Source organism: Poromitra crassiceps (assembly GCF_964638095.1).
Source record: "Poromitra crassiceps genome assembly, chromosome: 15".
NCBI lineage: Eukaryota > Metazoa > Chordata > Actinopteri > Beryciformes > Melamphaidae > Poromitra > Poromitra crassiceps.
In genome coordinates, this window is record NC_139634.1 from 5972402 (window position 1) to 5990642 (window position 18241).

At 45.0% G+C, this 18241-nt stretch overlaps 2 protein-coding genes and 1 long non-coding RNA gene across 4 annotated transcripts; all 3 read right to left on the reverse strand.

Moving 5' to 3' along the window:
• Window positions 1-3465: 3465 nt before the first annotated feature.
• On the reverse strand, window positions 3466-8514 carry LOC310789841. Its single transcript, XR_014553357.1, has 3 exons — window positions 8444-8514; window positions 6846-6957; window positions 3466-3921 (listed from the first exon to the last, which is right to left on the reverse strand). It is a non-coding gene; the product is annotated as an uncharacterized lncRNA (long non-coding RNA).
• Window positions 8515-9571: 1057 nt separating this feature from the next.
• LOC310790830 (solute carrier family 25 member 53-like) lies at window positions 9572-11789 on the reverse strand (the record flags this gene model as incomplete). The annotated part of the gene is made up of 2 exons (XM_083652537.1): window positions 11659-11789; window positions 9572-10469 (listed from the first exon to the last, which is right to left on the reverse strand). Exon 2 carries the CDS (start codon window positions 10466-10468, stop codon window positions 9572-9574), a length of 897 nt encoding a protein of 298 aa, XP_083508663.1. The 5' UTR covers window position 10469; window positions 11659-11789.
• A 1146-nt stretch (window positions 11790-12935) lies between these two features.
• Window positions 12936-17931, reverse strand: LOC310789835 (ribose-phosphate pyrophosphokinase 1). 2 transcript variants are annotated; one of them, XM_083651531.1, is made up of 7 exons: window positions 17639-17931; window positions 16616-16799; window positions 16125-16223; window positions 15160-15284; window positions 14739-14912; window positions 14473-14632; window positions 12936-14321 (listed from the first exon to the last, which is right to left on the reverse strand). In XM_083651531.1, the coding sequence occupies exons 1-7, from the start codon at window positions 17758-17760 to the stop codon at window positions 14229-14231; spliced, it is 957 nt and encodes a 318-aa protein (XP_083507657.1). In that variant the 5' UTR covers window positions 17761-17931; the 3' UTR covers window positions 12936-14228. The 2 variants fall into 2 exon arrangements, with proteins under 2 accessions (XP_083507657.1, XP_083507656.1); XM_083651530.1 differs by having other exon boundaries at window positions 16610-16799.
• Window positions 17932-18241: the final 310 nt, after the last annotated feature.

Below are 18241 nucleotides of genomic sequence, written 5' to 3' on the forward strand. Positions count from 1 at the left end.
GATCTAAATCCCTCTATAAGCCTCATCAGATAGTAGCCAGTATGTGTTTGCTCTCACGTAGTCGCACACTGCAGTGCGAGCATGTTCCAGCAGGCCTGGAGGTGAAGAAATCCACAGACATACTCTGAGAAGAAGAACCAAAATAGACATGCTCAGGCACTGATGCATTAGATGTCTTCCTCCTTTGTCAGATCGGGCTTTCAGAAATGTGTGAGAGACATTACGAGTCAGAAGTCTGGACCTGGAGACGCCGCTGATTGTTTTTCATGAACATGAACTTTCTTAAAGCCATTTGGATCTAAAGGTTTCTGCTTAAATGCTCTGAAATCTGTTTCCAAGACAAATATCAATGGTGAAGTTGAAGTTCATGCCCATGATTGAGTTTAAAGGCAACGGAGGATGGTTAAAATATTATATTGTTTTGATTATTATTATTATTTTTGTTTAACACTTTATTGGTCACCGCATAATTCCATTTGTGTCATTTCATAAATGATGTCTTTACTATTATTCTTAAAAAGTGGCAAATTGTAAAAATAAAGACAATTTATTTGTTTATTTATTGAATTGTTAGCTGATAAAAGTAAATGCAAGGCCCCCATCCATGAGGGCTATATTCAGAAATGAAACCCTGCAAGCCCAGACCTGCTGTGACCAAATGGAGGAGGTGGCCTGCATGCTGCCTGGCTCTCACTGAAGCACACACACAACTCAAGTAGACCTACCACTTTGGCTACATGCCAGCAGCAAGCTGGATGGTGGTGCTTAGGCTAAGTACCTGTTGTCAATCTTTTCTTATGAAATAAATACCACTTTCACACCTGGCCTGAACTCTGGGAAGAAAATAGTGCAGCAATAACTGAGCACAGAATGTAAAATCAGTATTCTCACTTTCACAGTAGACATGATGGACATATTTCCCCAGATGGAAGAGGACAGAGGACAGAGGGACAGACAGAGATGAGATCATCAACCACACACAAAGTTCTTGTCAAAATGTGGATCTGGGCTGAGTGGAACAAGGGCAGCCAAGTTCTCTATCAGGCAGCTGGGTGTGTACCAGGACTGTATCAGGCAGCTGGGTGTGTACCAGGACTGTATCAGGCAGCTGGGTGTGTACCAGGACTGTATCAGGCAGCTGGGTGTGTACCAGGACTGTATCAGGCAGCTGGGTGTGTACCAGGACTGTATCAGGCAGCTGGGTGTGTACCAGGACTGGAAGTTCTCTATCAGGCAGCTGGGTGTGTACCAGGACTGGAGCAGACATCCAGTTAATCAGTAATTCATCTTTGCTGCCATGTTTGCAGACTTGTTTTAGCATGATGATGATGGAGGCCAGAGGGAGGAGTCACGCTGCACTGAACGAGGAAGTGAAGGAAGGGCAGGGCCAAACTTGGAACCAGGGCGAGAGAGCGATTTTTCCAACCCCAGGAGCATTAGTCCTTTTCCCATACAACACCTACCTTGCTGCGGCGGTGAGAAGGTTATCTTCTTTCATGGTGGTCTTTAGACATTTCTCGTCAAATATCTGCACTTCTTGGTTCACTGGGTTGTCTCCCATTTTGCAAGATTACTATTGGTAATGTCAATTTTGACTATTTGATGCACTCAATATGTTAACTTATCTTCAGAAAAGAAAAGAACCAGAACAACAGAGACCTCTCTCTCCCTGGGAACCACAGAAATTGCCTCCTACCTAGAGCAATTCCTCAATCTCCCCAGAGAGGGCGTCCATGTCTTCCTCCTCATGTCATGATGACAGACTCTCTCACACCTGTGAACAGAGGTGGTACTCACTGAAACTGGAGTGGAGTGAATATAACTCAGTCCTGTCCGCCCATTCTGTCAATACCATTGATAGGTCAATACACAACATTCCACCACTCTGTCAGGTGGTGGGCGCGCACTCAGTTGTGGTGGGGCATACGGCCATCTTGGCCCCCTCAGCCTCTGAACCGCTCAATACAGGCATAGCAGCCCAGGCAGGAGAGATACCCAGGTGGTCTGAATTAATACAACCAAAACAACTCATGGTGTAGCCTGGAGAAATGGATTTCAAGTTATGGGAATGAGTTTATTATCAACTGCACATAATAGTCTTATGTGGTCTGAAGACTGATCTTCAGTGTCTTCATTGTCTCTATCGTGGGCAACGTGGGCACATTTTGGCAAAATGTCAAGTTTTTGTTACACAATCTGAAGTTACAAGGAAGCCGTGACGACACCAAACATTCCTGTGGAACTTGTTTTGGGTGAGACAATAGTGCTTTATTGACATAAGCACAACATGTGGATACAATTAAGAACAAATGGGACAGGCATTAGGCCAGTTAGAGGGTGTGAACGTTTACGGGCTCCATGGCTTCATTGTCTTGTTTTGGATGCATTGCATCTGATAGTATGGCGGATTCTTCCTCCTATCAGTTACGTGTGTCTTCATCTGTCCCCCCTATCTTTTACTACAACCTCTAGCATGTAGTGACTTGGCACAGGCAAGCCTGATCCTCAGAGACCACAGAAGAAGAAAACAACAACGTACGTGCCACATTCCTTCTTGTTTTTGGAGCCTTCAGCAAAGGAAATCATCATGATCATTATCAGGTTGATATAAAAGGATATTTTTCAAGTTCTTTTGACAGGTGCATCATTTCACCTGAAGGAGAAATGGAAATCTAATATGAATCATTCTTCAGATAGGAGACAGTCGACTAGTATGTCTTTGCTCTCAAGTAGTCGCAGTGCGAGCGTGTTCAAGCAGGCCTGGAGTGGAGAAACACAAGCCAGCCTGTCTTCATAAATTCACAGACCAAAAAAAACGCAGAAATGCTCAAGCACATATTATACTCCCTTTTCCTGTCTCAAAATAGGCTTTCAAAAACACGTACAAAAACACATGTACAATGTACAATGTGCACACTGCAAAATATGCATGCAAAAATGCATGCATAAAATAAAGGAGATAAGATCAAATAAAGATGCCCCCATCCAGGAAGGCTACATTCAGATATGAAAACTCTTTGCTCCAGGTATGTTGTATTGACTGATACCTGCAAGCCCAGGCCTGCTGTAAGACCAGGTGGAGGAGGCGTCCTGCAGGCTGACTGGCTCTCACTGAACCACAACTTACAGTAAGTACAACTCGCACTAAAGTGGATACTGGTGCTTGTTGTAATTCGTTCCGTAGGAAATAAATACCAGTTTCATGGAAATGCAACCTCTCCATTACCAAATAAGAAATTAATGTCACACCTGGCCTGAACTCTGCGAGGAGAATGTGTAGGAGAGCACAATGTCAATATTTTCATTTTTGCTTGTCACTCATGGGTCATATTCTTCTTCTCACATTACATGCAGTCTTGTCCTGACTTGACCCGTTCAAATATGCGCTGAGTAAACCTAAAACCAAGCAAGACCGTTTAACAAGGACGTTTGACAAAACCTAAGAAGTAAGAGCAACACAGGCAGAGCATTTTGACACATTGATTTTTATTCAAACAAAAATATCTTCCTTTGTGGCATTTTAAAGAATATTTCCGGAATGGCACCAATTACAGGCATTTTGACAGAATTCAGTCGACACAAATATTTTATTTTGATTTTGATTTTTTTTTTAACCTACATGCGACTTACATCGTTATATTTATCTGTTCACCCCTTTCTAGACTGCATGGAAGAGCACAAGAAAATACATCCATTGCGATAATTTTACATGGCATGACACCCAGATCTTTGCCCATAAAGCATCCATTGAATTCCATTTCAATTAAACATGGTGGCACGGGAAGCAGAGGCAGAAGCAGAGATGATGGAGACGTTTCCCCAAGTGGAAGGGGAGCAGCAGGTATAACGGAGGAGGACTGGATGGAGGAGTCATGGCGGGTGGGTTTCAGGAGGTGCATGCTTTCTTCTCCTCCGCGATGTCTGTGCGGACAAAAGAGAGGAGGACAGAGGGACAGACAGAGGTGAGATGATCAATAGTCTGGTTTGCAACACAGAAGCGACCAAAGTTCTTGTCAAAATGTGGATCTGGGGAATTTCTGCTAGAGCAAGACATCTGGGTGATTAGTCTAACTTATGCAATGGATAAGATATTCACAAACTGAATTTCTGATCAGCATCACACTCAACAGGTTTATGGAGCCAATCAATAATTTATTTAATTGACATTTAAAAGGTTGCTGATTTGATCCATTTACAGTATATCATTCTTTGAGGAATCAGCATCAATAGATGGCGACTATGTTCTGGTGAAGCAGGCCCGAAGCAGCTGGTGTGACAGATGGTTTCACTCCTGGGTTTGGCTCGGTCACTGCTCGACCAGGACTTCCCGTCAACGGTCAAGAGTCTCTGGGCTCTAAACAAACTCTAAACAAAGCTCTTCACACAGTTTTAGAAGTCTGTCTGGTGAATCAGCTGTGTAATGTCTGGAATATGAAAATGAAAATCTTGGCCGATACGATAAGCGATATTAACATTGCTGTTATTGGCCGTTAACCGATATTTACCGATGTCGATATGATCTGTATAAAACCAAGCTTCTATGATAAGCAACATGTAAACATTGTGAATTTGAAAAAGTAATGTCTTTCTTTATTTCCAAAACATTTGTAAAAGCCCATAAAGCATAGATTTATTGTTCTCAATATGCCAATTTTGGCCGAGATGGATAACCGATATTAACATTGCTGTAATTTTGCTCATTGGATCGATACAGATAAATAAAAAAATGACTAACTTTGGTTGATACCGATGATTGCCGATATATCGTGCATGCCTAGCTGGATTTGCCAATGATTAATCTACAATGTCTGACTTTACAGTAAGATTTTGGCAGCAGTGTTTGAAACCAGTGTTTGTCTTGGGAGTGAGAATCAGTTTGGCAATAGATATGTGTTTAATCCTCATGTGGTTGCAGTAAAGCAATTCGGGCCTATACAATTTGGTCACTACATCACATTCATGAATGCCTGAAAGTCAGGTACAAACTGCATAGCAAAAGACTGACAGTCTGCACCCACGACTAACACTCTGCACCCAGGATCTAACAGTCTGCACCCAAGACTAACAGTCTGCACCCAGGATCTAACAGTCTGCACCCACGACTAACAGTCTGCACCCATGATCTAACAGTCTGCACCCAAGACTAACAGTCTACACCCAGGATCTAACAGTCTGCACCCACGACTAACAGTCTGCACCCATGATCTAACAGTCTGCACCCAAGACTAACAGTCTACACCCAGGATCTAACAGTCTGCACCCAGGATCTGAAAGTCTGCACCCAGGATCTAACAGTCTGCACCCAGGATCTAAGTCTACACCCAGGACTAACAGTCTACACCCAGGATCTAACAGTCTGCACCCAGGATCTAACAGTCTGCACCCAAGAGCAAACAGTCTGCACCCAAGACTAACAGTCTGCACCCAGGATCCAACAGTCTGCACCCAAGACTGACAGTCTGCACCCAGGATCTAACAGTCTGCACCCAGGACTGACAGTCTGCACCCAGGACTAACAGTCTACACTCAGGATCTAACAGTCTGCACCCAGGATCTAACCGTCTGCACCCAGGATCTAACAGTCTGCACCCAGGACTGACAGTCTGCACCCAGGATCTAACAGTCTGCACCCAGGATCTAACAGTCTGCACCCAGGACTGACAGTCTGCACCCAGGATCTAACAGTCTGCACCCAGGACTGACAGTCTGCACCCAGGATATAACAGTCTGCACCCAGGACTGACAGTCTGCACCCAGGATATAACAGTCTGCACCCAGGATTTAACTGTCTACACCCAGGACTGACAGTCTGCACCCAGGATATAACAGTCTGCACCCAGGACTGACAGTCTGCACCCAGGACTGACAGTCTGCACCCAGGATCTAACAGTCTGCACCCAGGACTGACAGTCTGCACCCAGGATCTAACAGTCTGCACCCAGGATCTAACTGTCTGCACCCAAGACTAACAGTCTGCACCCAGGATATAACAGTCTGCACCCAGGATTTAACAGTCTACACCCAGGACGGACAGTCTGCACCCAGGACTGACAGTCTGCACCCAGGATCTTCACTGCTTGAACATGAGCTCTCCCCTCCACTGCAGCATGAACGCAGCTTCCAAAGTCTCGTCAATAAGCTGGCGTGCAGCAGCAACGCCCGCTACTGCTGCGCTAATACCCAGGGTGCTTTATGCTTCTCCACCGACAATGTACTACAAGTCAGGGCTGCTGTCAGATTGAGAAAGAGCAGGACTTATTTATAGTCTCTCAGCCTCTGGATGGATCAAGGATCTGGATTTAAGTTAAACCTTCTTGCTGCTTCATGTCAAACTGTTTCCCAACTGAGGCTTGTCTAAACTTTTAATTCACAGCTCCAAGTCACTACAGTCAATTTGTTTTTAACGTTAGACAAAGGGAGGGGGGATGTTTTCTTAGAAATCTAGTTGTGTATTCTACAGAGAATATGACAGCAGAGTAGGCTACAACTGTAAATAGCAGTAAATGTGATGCAAATGCAAATTAAGTAAAAACTAGGCTGGTTGGGCGAGGGTGTGTTGGGTGTACTTCCTTCTCCTGGACAGGCTGGTACTGAGTGGTACAAGGGCACATTCTCTATCAGGCTGTGGGTGTGTATCAGGAGCAGACATCCAGTTAATCAGTAATTCATCTTTGCTGCCATGTTTGCAGACTTGTTTTTTTTTTAGCATGATGGAGGAGGGGCGGAGTCACACTATAGCTACAGAACAGGAAGGTGAAGGGCAGGGCCAGACTTGGAGCCAGGGCGGATGAGATCGAGCTTTCCCTGCAGGAGCTTTTCCCCATGCGCTGCCATACAACACCTACCTTGCGCGGTGGGGAGAGGGTTCTTTTCATTCGTGGTGGTCTTCTTTAGTTTTTTCTGGTCAAATTTCTGCACCTCCTCCTTGACTGGGTTGTCTCCCATTTTGCACGATTACTAATGGGGGAAAAAAGTGTCAGAGAAAAAGAGAGAGAATGAGAGACACAGTAAAAGAGAGAGAGAGAGAGAGAGAGAGACAGAGAGAGAGAGAGAGAGAGAGAGAGTGAGAGCAATAACGTCAGTTTGACTATTTGATGCACTCAAGATGCCGTCTATGGTGCCTGGCTGCCCCTGCAGGTAAAAGAAAGTCCAGCCCCGTCTCAGCTAAGAAAGAGACACTGCAGTCCAGCTGGAGTCCTGGAGTTATGCAATGCAGTCACTGGAAACTGCACACACACCCACACCACTTTCTACGCCGCCTCCTCTCAATGGAGAAGTAACAGCTCTGAAAGCTCTTAGAGCCAAGAAGGTGTCTGGTTACACTATTGTAAATCACAAGAGTGCATACCAGGATTAGAAGCAAACACGGTGTAGCCTATCTGTTCCAATGTTGTTGCTTTCATGCATGCCTGTGTGAAAGCGTTTATTTGCAGGCTGGGGGGGGGGGGGGGGATGTAAAACATCTGAGTGAATTAAGAGTTTTAAGTTTGAAGATGCAGCCATCTTTTTGTAAGAGACTCAACATTTTGGGGTGACCGAGACGAGTATTGTGCACACAATGCATTCTGTCTGTGTGTGTGCAGGTGCTCCCAGCGTTTGCACAGAACATCTCGTGCAGGACCAAGTGTTCCTGGTGTTACAGTGATCATAATGTGCTGCCCTATAGCTTACTATAGTACTACAAACACCTGCAGATGGCATGACATCTACCCCCCCCCCCCCCCCCCCAGAAAGTGGTGAATTGTAAAATTTCAGCATCATTTACAAGAAACACAATTAGAGGATGTATAAGTATGACGGTTTTTTGGTCATATTTGACTGTTGTCTCTCTAACTACAATAGTCATGGTTATGACTATATATCCATGACTGAATATTCTCATATTTACATGGTCTGAGAGACAAAATCTCATCAAAAGGGAGTCTGTGGCTCAATAAAATATTGAAAAAATGTCTGTGGCTCTAATGTGGACTGGATGGAGTCCTTGGTATGAAAACGGTTGAGAATCACTGGTTCTATACAGCAGCATAGCCTACGTAATGTATAGGTAAGGTAAGGATGAGAGGTGGATATGTATTCGCCACATGCCCGTTAACTGTTAATGAGAGGCTTTCTCGCAGTAGCCTACATAGGCCTACATTATAGGCTAATTAGGCCCACATGGGCAGCGGAGTAGATCGCGTGTAGCGGAATGCAGTGTTGACAGACAGGGCAAATAGCAGAGCAATCAACACCAAGAATGACAGCTTCAACAGGCAACAATGTAACCGGATTAATTAGCACATCTGAACGTGGCCTACCAAAACTATTGCATAAGCCCTATAACCTCTCTACAAAATAATATTTACCATAGGCTATCATTTATATAGGCCCTATTACGCTGATTTATTGTCGTATTGAATGGCTGAATTGGGTAATAAGAAGTAGTTCTGAGTCATTTTACCTGATGCAGAGCTGCGGAGTGAGAATGTCTAGGCTACAGGTAAAAAATAAATGCGTCTGCGTTATCCGTGTCAAGCAAACGGTTTAAATAGAGAATACACGCCCTTCTACACGCCAACATGAGCGTCAGGCCGAGGGCTCTCATTGGCTCCAGAGCTCAGAGGGAGGATATAATTGGATAAGCCTGTTGGCTGGACTTCCACTCGGAATATCCCTATGGCCTCTTTTTGACATGATAGCTTATGGAATTGGTGCACAAACAGAAAACATGATTATCTCTCTGGGTCTCTGTGTGAACGGATCGATACCAAATCATCAGAGTGCTGTTGATGCTTTTAGCTCCCGCTGCCTCTGCTTTGCTTTACTGATGTGATGCGGACATGCCCCATTTTTATTCTTTACAACAGCGACATCCAGTGGACAAAACATGACATGATCTGGAATGTACACACAAGCCACTTATAACGAGTTACAAGTGTTTATTAATGCACAGAAAAGTGTCACAACTGTATTAATTCAGGAGGTGTTGCACATGTATGCTATATAACATGAGGTAACAGTCATAATACAGAGTAAAATAACCTACAGATGTTATCTTATTTAATAGGCTGCTACAGCCTAAAAAAGTCATCATTCCATTCATCTGTTTATAATTTAATGACAAATAACATTGCACATATTCATCTCCCTTAGGCTATATACTTGGTCTTGGAGATTATCAAAGTGCAAGGCACCTGTAACTCAACAGCACAGTATTTGTACTCTTTATACCTGTACAATCAACTTTGGCTCATTGAAACCTGAATTCTGTTTCAGAAGGCTTTTCAATCCGAGGGAACTAAACATTGAGGCCAAAATACACCAGGCCGAAGCACTAGTCTGCTGGAGGTATCTGGACAACAAAACGGATTTCAAGTTTCAGAATCAGAATCAGAATCAGAAAGACTTCTGATTCTGATTCTGAAACTTGAAATCCAACAAAACGGCAACAAAACGGATTTCAAGTTTGTGGGAAATAGAAGATGAGTGTGCAGACTGCGCACATCCTGAACCGAAGGCAGGTGCTGGGAGATGATGGATACAGCCATCAATCAATTCTATATCACTATCAGCGTCACCCTCAGCCTCTTCAGCCTCCTGCATGTCTCTCCTGCTTGTCATAGATGGCGGTGGTGATTCCCCAGGTGATGCAGGATCTCAGAATGACCAGGGAGCCTCCTCGGTACAGCAGGCGCACGCTCCGCTGCCGGGACTCCCACAGCCTCCTCCAGGAGCCCCGGAGCCCCTCCTCCGCGGCCTCTACTACGCCCACTCGCGCCTGCATGTTTGCCACCAGCACGGACAGCGGGTACAGCGGTAAGCTGATCGCCATGGAGGTCAGCGTCCCAGAGACGAAGGAGGAGGCGGTGGGAGAGAGCCCCTGTCTCTCCACGGCAGCGCACACGGGCCCCTTCAGGCCGAAGTAGAGGCAGCTGCCCAGGGCGTTGCGGGCGGCCACGGGCAGGAGGGCGCGGTAGTAGCCGAGGGCCAGCCGCTCGGAGTTCAGCCGGACAAGGACGCTCCTCAGGGTGGGGAGGCTGCGGTCGTTCTGGCCATTCTGCAGTACATTTTGGACACGCTCGAACGGGGTGAAGACCACAGCCTCTAGCACGCCCGCACCCAAGCCCGCCACTGCCGGGAGGGCCGGGGTGGGGATGGCACCGGGGGATGAGGAGCAGAGTTGGTGGAGGAGGGTGTTCTGGAGACCGAACAGCAGGGTGCCGTTCAGCGTCCTCATCAGCAGGGGCGGTGCCACCCCCCTGTAGAGCTTCAGGGGCCCCTCCCTGTAGAGCTGTCCCACCGCCTGGCGCACCAGCGTGTTGTGGAGCTGCTGCCGGAAAACAGTCTTGTAGACGGGGAAGACGACGACGGTGGGCAGGGTGGAGAGCAGGCTGGAGGTGCCTCCGTGCAGGTAGCTGTGGAAACGGGCCATCGGGTCTCTGCTGAGGACCTGCTCGTCTTGTGTGTCGTCCGGACACCGCCGCATGCTGGAGAACAGAAACAGATCACCTGGTGATTTTACTGGTGAATAATCAAGAGCATCACTTTGTGCTGAATAGTGGTGGGGACAAGCGCGGATTTGCAATACAATGGCTGCGAGCAGATATGTGAATTTGTGTGACATCATCTACTCCATTGTGATGTCATCCACTCCATTGACATTGGATTTGTGGACCACCATTTTTTGTGGACCAACCAACCAACCCACCAACCAACCGACTGACCCGTAGAGCTGCGCCACGACTGGCCAACAATAGAACAATAGAATGAGTCAACACTAACTTAACTTCAGTAGTGAGGTGAGATACATTTTCGATAGATAACTCATAACTGCTTGCAGCATTAACACATGTTGCAGTTGCATGAAACTCACACGTACCTCTGCATGTGCAGCGGAAGCAGAGACCACAACAAACCTCGTTCAGATAGGAGACTATATATATCAGACTGATTTGAATCTTGTTACACTCCATTTCCTTCTTCAGCAAGTAGCTTACAGCCAGCCATACTGTATGCATCACATCCACAGCTACAACAGCAGCACCGTCAATCAAGCAATGCCAATATCACATCTACTGTAGAATGCACCATGTCTGTCAGCCCAGGATAACAATCCCATCCGATCACTGCCCTAAAATATGACAAAGTAGAAACAACTGAAGGAATAACATTACTTTTTTTGGACAATGCATACATTTATTTCTTCTCATTTATATTTACATTGCATTGCATTTTTTCTCATTGTGCAAATAAAGCTTTCTCAAGGCGTTTTCATTCTTATTCTCGTATTCTGTTGCCTATTGGTGCAAGATATCTTTTAATTTACAAATGTATGCTTTTAAAAAGTGATGGGGACAAAATTGGCCATTTCAAAAATGGTGGGGAGATGTCCCCATGTGAATGACACCTATGAGTGAAAATGAAAATGAAGCTCGCTATTTTCTGTTTAGCGAGACATAAGCTATTTTCACACATGAACTCCGGATCATAATTTTATGAATGAATATAGGCTCTTCAAATCGCCATACATCAAATAGGCCTGCAGCAACAGCTAGTGCTGAGAGAGCAGTGCGTTATGCTATTACTAATCAGGGGCGTATCGTTTGGAGCTGAAGATTAGCTCCGATGGCTGCAATAATAAACTGTAAAATGTAAATGAAAACAAATTCGACTTACTTTAACAGTCAGCTGTCCACCGGAACAACGGAAAGGTGCAAATGAAAGGATGTCCCCTTTCCATCGGTCAGTGTGATGTCTCCCTCCCTTTGATTAGGAACTACGGTAGCCTGTGTGTTGATGTATTTGCCACAAACAGCAATACTAAATGGGCTAACCTACGACCGGTTGTTATTTCACTATTTTCTTCTTGAATACCTTGTCTGCACTAAATAGGAACGCCTAATGAAATTCAGAGCTCTGTCAAGATAACGGGAGGCAGATAAAGTGCAACGAAATGCCGGTGTGCGTGATTGTCCCGCCCCTTCTGGAATAACCATTGGTCGGACAGACTGTACGTGCTCGACGATTGGTGGTTTCACCCATCAATCAACGTCTCAGCCAGAGATTGCAGCATCAGTAGTAGGTATTAGCCTTTTCTAATTCATGTATTGTAAATGTTATTGTGTATATAGGATATACCATACAAAGTGTGAAAACAAAACAAGTGTTATGTTTGGGATTATTATTTTTTACATTTGAAAAACCATTTAAACAGGCATAATTCAACACAAAATGTAAGCATTAAGTAGGCTAATACAAATACTTCTAGAACATTAATACCAGGAAATTACACATTAATAACACTTCGGTCCGCATTACATTATATATTTAAAATCTGCTGCTCCTGAAATGAACTGCTGCCACACTCCTCGCACTTTAATGCCGCCAGCTGTGAGCAAAACAAAATTAACTTTAAGTGGCTCCTTGTTGAGCGAACACATGCACCTTAAACTGTTTTCCTTGCTCTTACATCAGGTATTATGTTGTTTTTATATTGTTCTCCTTTCTTAGTACTCAGTTGTTTTTATGACATTTTATGATTTATGATATCCTAGTTGATTTATCCACCAGGACCTTGAGTTCATATTTCGTTCCCTTGCATGTTTCATGTTTTGGAATGACAATAAATATCCTTGAACCTTGAACATGCATTTAATGGTTTCCATAACATGTTCTTTCATTAGTTAGTCTTGTCCTTAACATGCAGTGATTTAATACAGGCCCACTATATAATGTGTAGATACTTTTGGAACACCTTGTATGGATCATGGAGGACCTCAGCATACATTATGGTTGACTTGTTAGCATGACAAATTAAATACCACAAGCTTCATATTTCTCATTGAGGTAGGCTAACACCATTACAGCACACAGGGCGGGGCTGTGATAGCTCGTCAAAAATCAATCCCTTTCATAAACTGAGAAAAAACCAATGACCAATGACCCTTTTAATATTTCAAGCATATTTATTTTTTCACAATCATTATTATTAAGAACACATTCTGCAATCAGATACTTGGCGCATTCACCCTACTGAAAACAAAATAAACGCAAAGGATTGGAATATGCACATAATGACAAATTCTCCTTCCAGACATACCAAAACAAAAGAAATAAAAACTAAATAAAAGAAAAAAAGTAGCAGGTGAACATTTCTGAAGGAAGCTCCAGCCTGCAGAGACCCCAAGCTAAAAACCCCAACAGCTTCTCTAGAGAAATATCTTCAATCTGGAAACTCGTAGGGCAAACCCTGGACACTTGGCAACTCCACTCAACCAGTGCACCTCAAGAGCTGAAAGAAACACCCCCACACTCCCTCTACAGCTTGATAAATCAAGACAAGTAAAAAGCTCTTCATCCAGTAAAAAACCACCACGCCATTTTCAGCTGTGTAAATCTAATTATCTTAAAAAAGAGATAGTTATGAGATTTTAATTGCATTTCTGCTTATTAAGACTGTATGGGAGTGGAGAGGTTGTGAGTCATACTGGACTGAACCTAGGCCATTATGAGATGACTGAGGCCATGCACTTTACCGGGGACACCACCCAAAACAGAGAAGAAAAATGTAGACAAAGGGGAAGTGATTTCAGTTCAGACTGCTGAGGCAGCACTCTTGGTTGCGTGGAGCTTCAAGTCAGTGGCATTGTAAACTAGCGCTCTCTTATCACATTCACTTCATCGAGTCATATCTCTAATGCAGAGAATTCAAACAGCAATATGAAAAAAAAAAAAATCTAAACTCAACTCTGGACATCAAACTGTTTTGCACGCTCATTCATTGTAACATCGTTAAAACATAGTAACAGCTTTACCTTAAAGCTTCTCTTGACCACAGGAACCTGCGAGGACTATTGATCAGCTCTTTCGAGTGTAACGGGAGCTCAAAATTACTCCTGGAGGTGTGAAATGGTCAGGACAAACTCTGCATCTAAATCCTTATGAACGGGGGGAAGAAACGTCACAGTGGATATCACGACTTATTCATTCATATACAATAAATAAGCTGGCCGAAATCGGTTAACTTGAAGTTTGACTGCTTTGGTGCCGTGACTTGCAGGCAACACTGCTCGGCGGGGAAAGGTGGGGGGTGGGCGGGGTCAGTATTAGTAACAGACATGACTGTTGAATAGTTACTTCATGATTAGTTAGCAGATGAGCTTTGCTAATGGTTGTGTTTTGGGCAGGGGGGATTCCCTCTTCTCTTATTTGGTGTAACAGCACACAGCTGATGGGGGGGGACGGTGTTACAACGGGACGTGGCTGAACAGGTACGACACAGACTCGCCGTTGTGAGTTCTACGGATGGCCTCGGCCAGGATCATGGAGATGTCGATCACCTGGAGGAGGAGGAGGAGGAGGAGCAGAGGGAATTTTGTGAACATCAAGAACAACAAACACTGCAAAAATGGCAAATTCCTAAAACAGCCCAGGTCAGTTGGACTCCACGGTGAAAGCGAGTGAACCTGAGGTTGACTCGTGAGTCCTGACCTGGATCTTGGGGCAATGCTTCATCTTCTCCTCCTGCGGGATGGTGTTGGTGACCACCACGGCTTCAAAGCAGGCGTTGTTGATACGCGAGATGGCCGGGCCAGAGAAGATGCCATGGGTGAGGATGGCGTACACCTTGGTGGCACCAGCAGAAATGAGTCTAAGCGAGAAGAAACAGAACGGTGCATTTAAATAGTGGCATTCCAGTTTATCAAAGACCGTATAATCCAAGAAGAAAGATGGGAGGGAGGTTGGAATTCACTTACTTATCGGCAGCATGGCAGATTGTGCCGCAGGTGTCCGCCATGTCGTCCACGAGGATGGCGACCCGATCGGTCACATCTCCGACCAGAACCATGCGGTCCACCTCGTTGGCCTTTTTCCTCTCCTTGTGGATGAGAGCAAAGTCCACGTTGAGCCTGTCTGCTATAGAGGTGACCCTGCGAGCAGAAAGAACAATCGGGGCCTGCGTCATTTCTGGTGTGCAATGTGAAACGGAAGAATCAAAACTGTAACTGTACACCTCGTTTTCTATCTCCAGTAGAGATAAGCCAGGCACACACATACACACACAAGTTTGAATCCAAGGTAAACTCCAATGGAGATACGGTGAACGCAATCTATGCTCAAGGGTAAAAGACCTATAGCAAAGTGTCTTGTTGAAAAGCGCGTGTGGCCTTGGCATACCTCTTGGCTCCGCCTGCGTCTGGCGAGACGATGGTGCAGGTCTTCCACTCGGGGATGTTTTCTTTGATCCATTTGAGCACAGCCGGCTCTGCATACAGGTTATCAACGGGGATGTCAAAGAATCCCTGTGGGGGGAGATAACAGAGCGATGTGGATAGGAGTCAGAGGCATATAGTAGTACTGGAAGGACCATAGATTGCTCATAACACCCTTTGTAAACATCTTTTTGAATGTAAGACTATGTAATGTGTGGACTGCAAGGCTGTATTTTCCTAAAAGATTTGTCGACTGGATTGGAAGGCAAATGATGAATCAGATGCATTGCTGCTTTGTTTATCCAAGTGCTGCTCGCCTGTATCTGCAGGGTACATGCAGGAATCCTGAAGTTACATTCAAAACCTTTTAAGACCTTTTTTAAGACTTTTTCCAAGACCTCAACAGCACTTTGGTCACATCAGCGATAGAGGTGTAACTCACAAGTTTAATCATGATACATTATTATATTGATTATTTGGACAACAATATGACATTTGTTGATATCACAAAGTCTGCCACAATCCATTTTTTGTTTTTTGCTTATGTCCAACAAAGTATTCTTGCCTTGATCGCCTTGACTATGTGTAACCTTCTTTCTCTCTATACGTGTGTACTCTGTGTGTACTTGAGAGCAAAGCTAACCGGAGCCCAATTCCTTGTACAGTATGTGTTTGCATACTTGGCCAATAAAGCTGATTCTGATTTTGATTCAATTCAGGGGTCTGCGATCGATATGAGACGATATCATAATGCTCATTTATCACCGTCAGAAGAATAGCTTCAAAATTGAATACCCCTCAAATGGCGATTACGTCTTTGTAATACTTTTTAAGGGCCTTAATTTTCCCTAAATTAATTGATCCAACTTTTAATACTTTTCAAGACCCTGCGGAGACCCTGATCTGTGAGGCGCGCAGGTGGCTGCTCACCTGTATTTGTGAGGCATGCAGGTCCATTGTGATGATGTGGTCGGCACCAGACACTGACAGCATGTTGGCCACCAGCTTGGCAGAGATGGGGGCGCGGCTCTGCAATGAAAACACATCAGCTGCTGTTGTCAGCTCGCAGGGCATGTTCCTAAAAATAACATCCAACTCCACAACAGCTTCTTTCAGGTCCGGTAACATGATACCCGTTGGTTAAGTATATTTTTGGTAGATACAAAATGCATCACATTTCAGTCTAGTGCTGAAACAATGAGATTAACATTGATTAATTAATTAATTGACAGAAAATTGATTGAAATTAGAGCAGTTGGAAGGAGCTACACAACATGCATTCTGAACTGGCAACTTTACTCAGCCAAAAGAGAAACAAAAGTGCGGCCGGTGGACTTGGCTGCAGGCTACTTGGTGGTCAGTGAGGTGATGGCAAATGGCATGGGAGGAGTAACTAGACAGATAGATGTCCCTACCCCCACCTTGTCCTTCTTGTCTTGCCGGGCGTAGGGGAAGCAGGGGATGACAGCCGTGACCCTGGAGGCAGAGGCGATCTTACACGCGTTGATCATGATCAACAGCTCCATCAAATTATCGTTGATCTCCCCGCAGCCACTCTGCACGATGTAGACGTCCTCGCCACGTACGCTCTCCCCTATCTCCACACTGCCGACCGGCCGGGAGGAGGAGGAGGGAAAGGACAGGAGGACAAACAAACAACACTTTTAGAGCTAACACAGCGTGACAGTCAGGAGACAGATGAGCACAGAGTAAACAAAGGCTTGTGCAAGGTGTGATGTGGCCTGAAATGGGGGTGGAAAAACAAGAGAGATCCTGAGTTCCTCCTCCTCTACTCCCCAACATTTCCCATTCCCCCCCCCCCCCCACCTCATCACTTTCCTGCTCTCTCCTCTCTCACATTCCCCCTGCTCTCCCTCCCTTCTCCTGCTCTCTCCTATATTTCTCTATCAATTGTTCAATGTGTTATCATTACTACTGTAATTTGCTACTGTTGTGTCAGCTAGAATTAGCTAGACATATTTTCTGCCCTAATACACATGCTTGTGAATTAGGGCTATACAAATAAACTTGACTTGACTTGAGACAGGGAAATAAATAAACATTATGTATTGTGGTATCAAAGGAAATCACTAGTCCCAGGGACTACAGATGCAAATGAGCTCTTAGCTATTTCTGGTGCAATATATTTATTGTGTACTGTCCCTGCTCAAATAAACAATAAAGATAAAGTTAGTACATTGAAGCTGAAGTTGTTACCAGGCTGCTCAAGGTACCAGCAGCACAGGGGCTAAGTTGGGTAAGTTAGCATGTGTTCCCTGCCTGCCATGCGTGGACTACAAGTTCCAAACAACACTGCGAGGCAGATTCACCACCGTGACACCACACGTTTCTAATTTAATCCGTATAAAATATTTTTGCGCAGTAGACGCAAATTCCCGACTAGTCTTGTTTCACAAAATAGCCACAACAGAGAAACAACTCACCATGTTTCTTGGTTGCTAAATTTCTTCGTAACAACCTTTCCCAGCTCGAGTCCCAGGCGGTCCGCTATCTTCTGAGACAGGTCCGGATGCGAGCTACCGCTGAATATTTTGATATTGGGCATTTTGGCGCGATCCAGGGCGTCGTTCCGCGTGAGCTGGCGGCAGCACCGAACAGCTGTTGATACCGTGGGATCGAAGGGTTCAACCGGACAGCTGGAAAATGATCACTAGTTGACGGCTACTCTTACCGAGCTAAGTGTGTTCCCTACCTATCCACCATACGCGTGTATGGCGCTTGCTTCAGGGTGGCGCGCGGCGCGCGCACGCTTTCACTTACGTCCTGGCCGTGATTGCGTCATCCGGATGTGGGCGCCAACAAGGGGGCGTGGCTGGTGGGCCAGTCCACAGTCCACAGAGGTCAATCACAGCCTCACAGGGTCACTCACAGGCAAAGGAAAGGCTAGTCCACTGGTCCAACCTCCATTCAATAATACTGATAGCCAGTAAAAGTGTAAAAGAGAGAGATGATACAGAGACCTTATGTCATTTGGGATATTAATTCATTGTGAGTCTTTTTTTCCTTCTGAAATAATGTTCAATGCA

What these genes read in the sequence shown, in the direction of transcription:
- LOC310789835 (XM_083651530.1), bottom strand. Translation starts at nt 17,760, where the DNA reads ATGCCCAATATCAAAATATTCAGCGGTAGCTCGCATCCGGACCTGTCT. An exon ending in GACGCAGGCGGAGCCAAGAG is followed by an intron (nt 14,913 to 15,159) that starts GTATGCCAAGGC and finishes TTCTGCTCGCAG; the next exon opens with GGTCACCTCTATAGCAGACA. An exon ending in ATCTGCCATGCTGCCGATAA is followed by an intron (nt 14,633 to 14,738) that starts GTAAGTGAATTC and finishes CTTCTCGCTTAG; the next exon opens with ACTCATTTCTGCTGGTGCCA.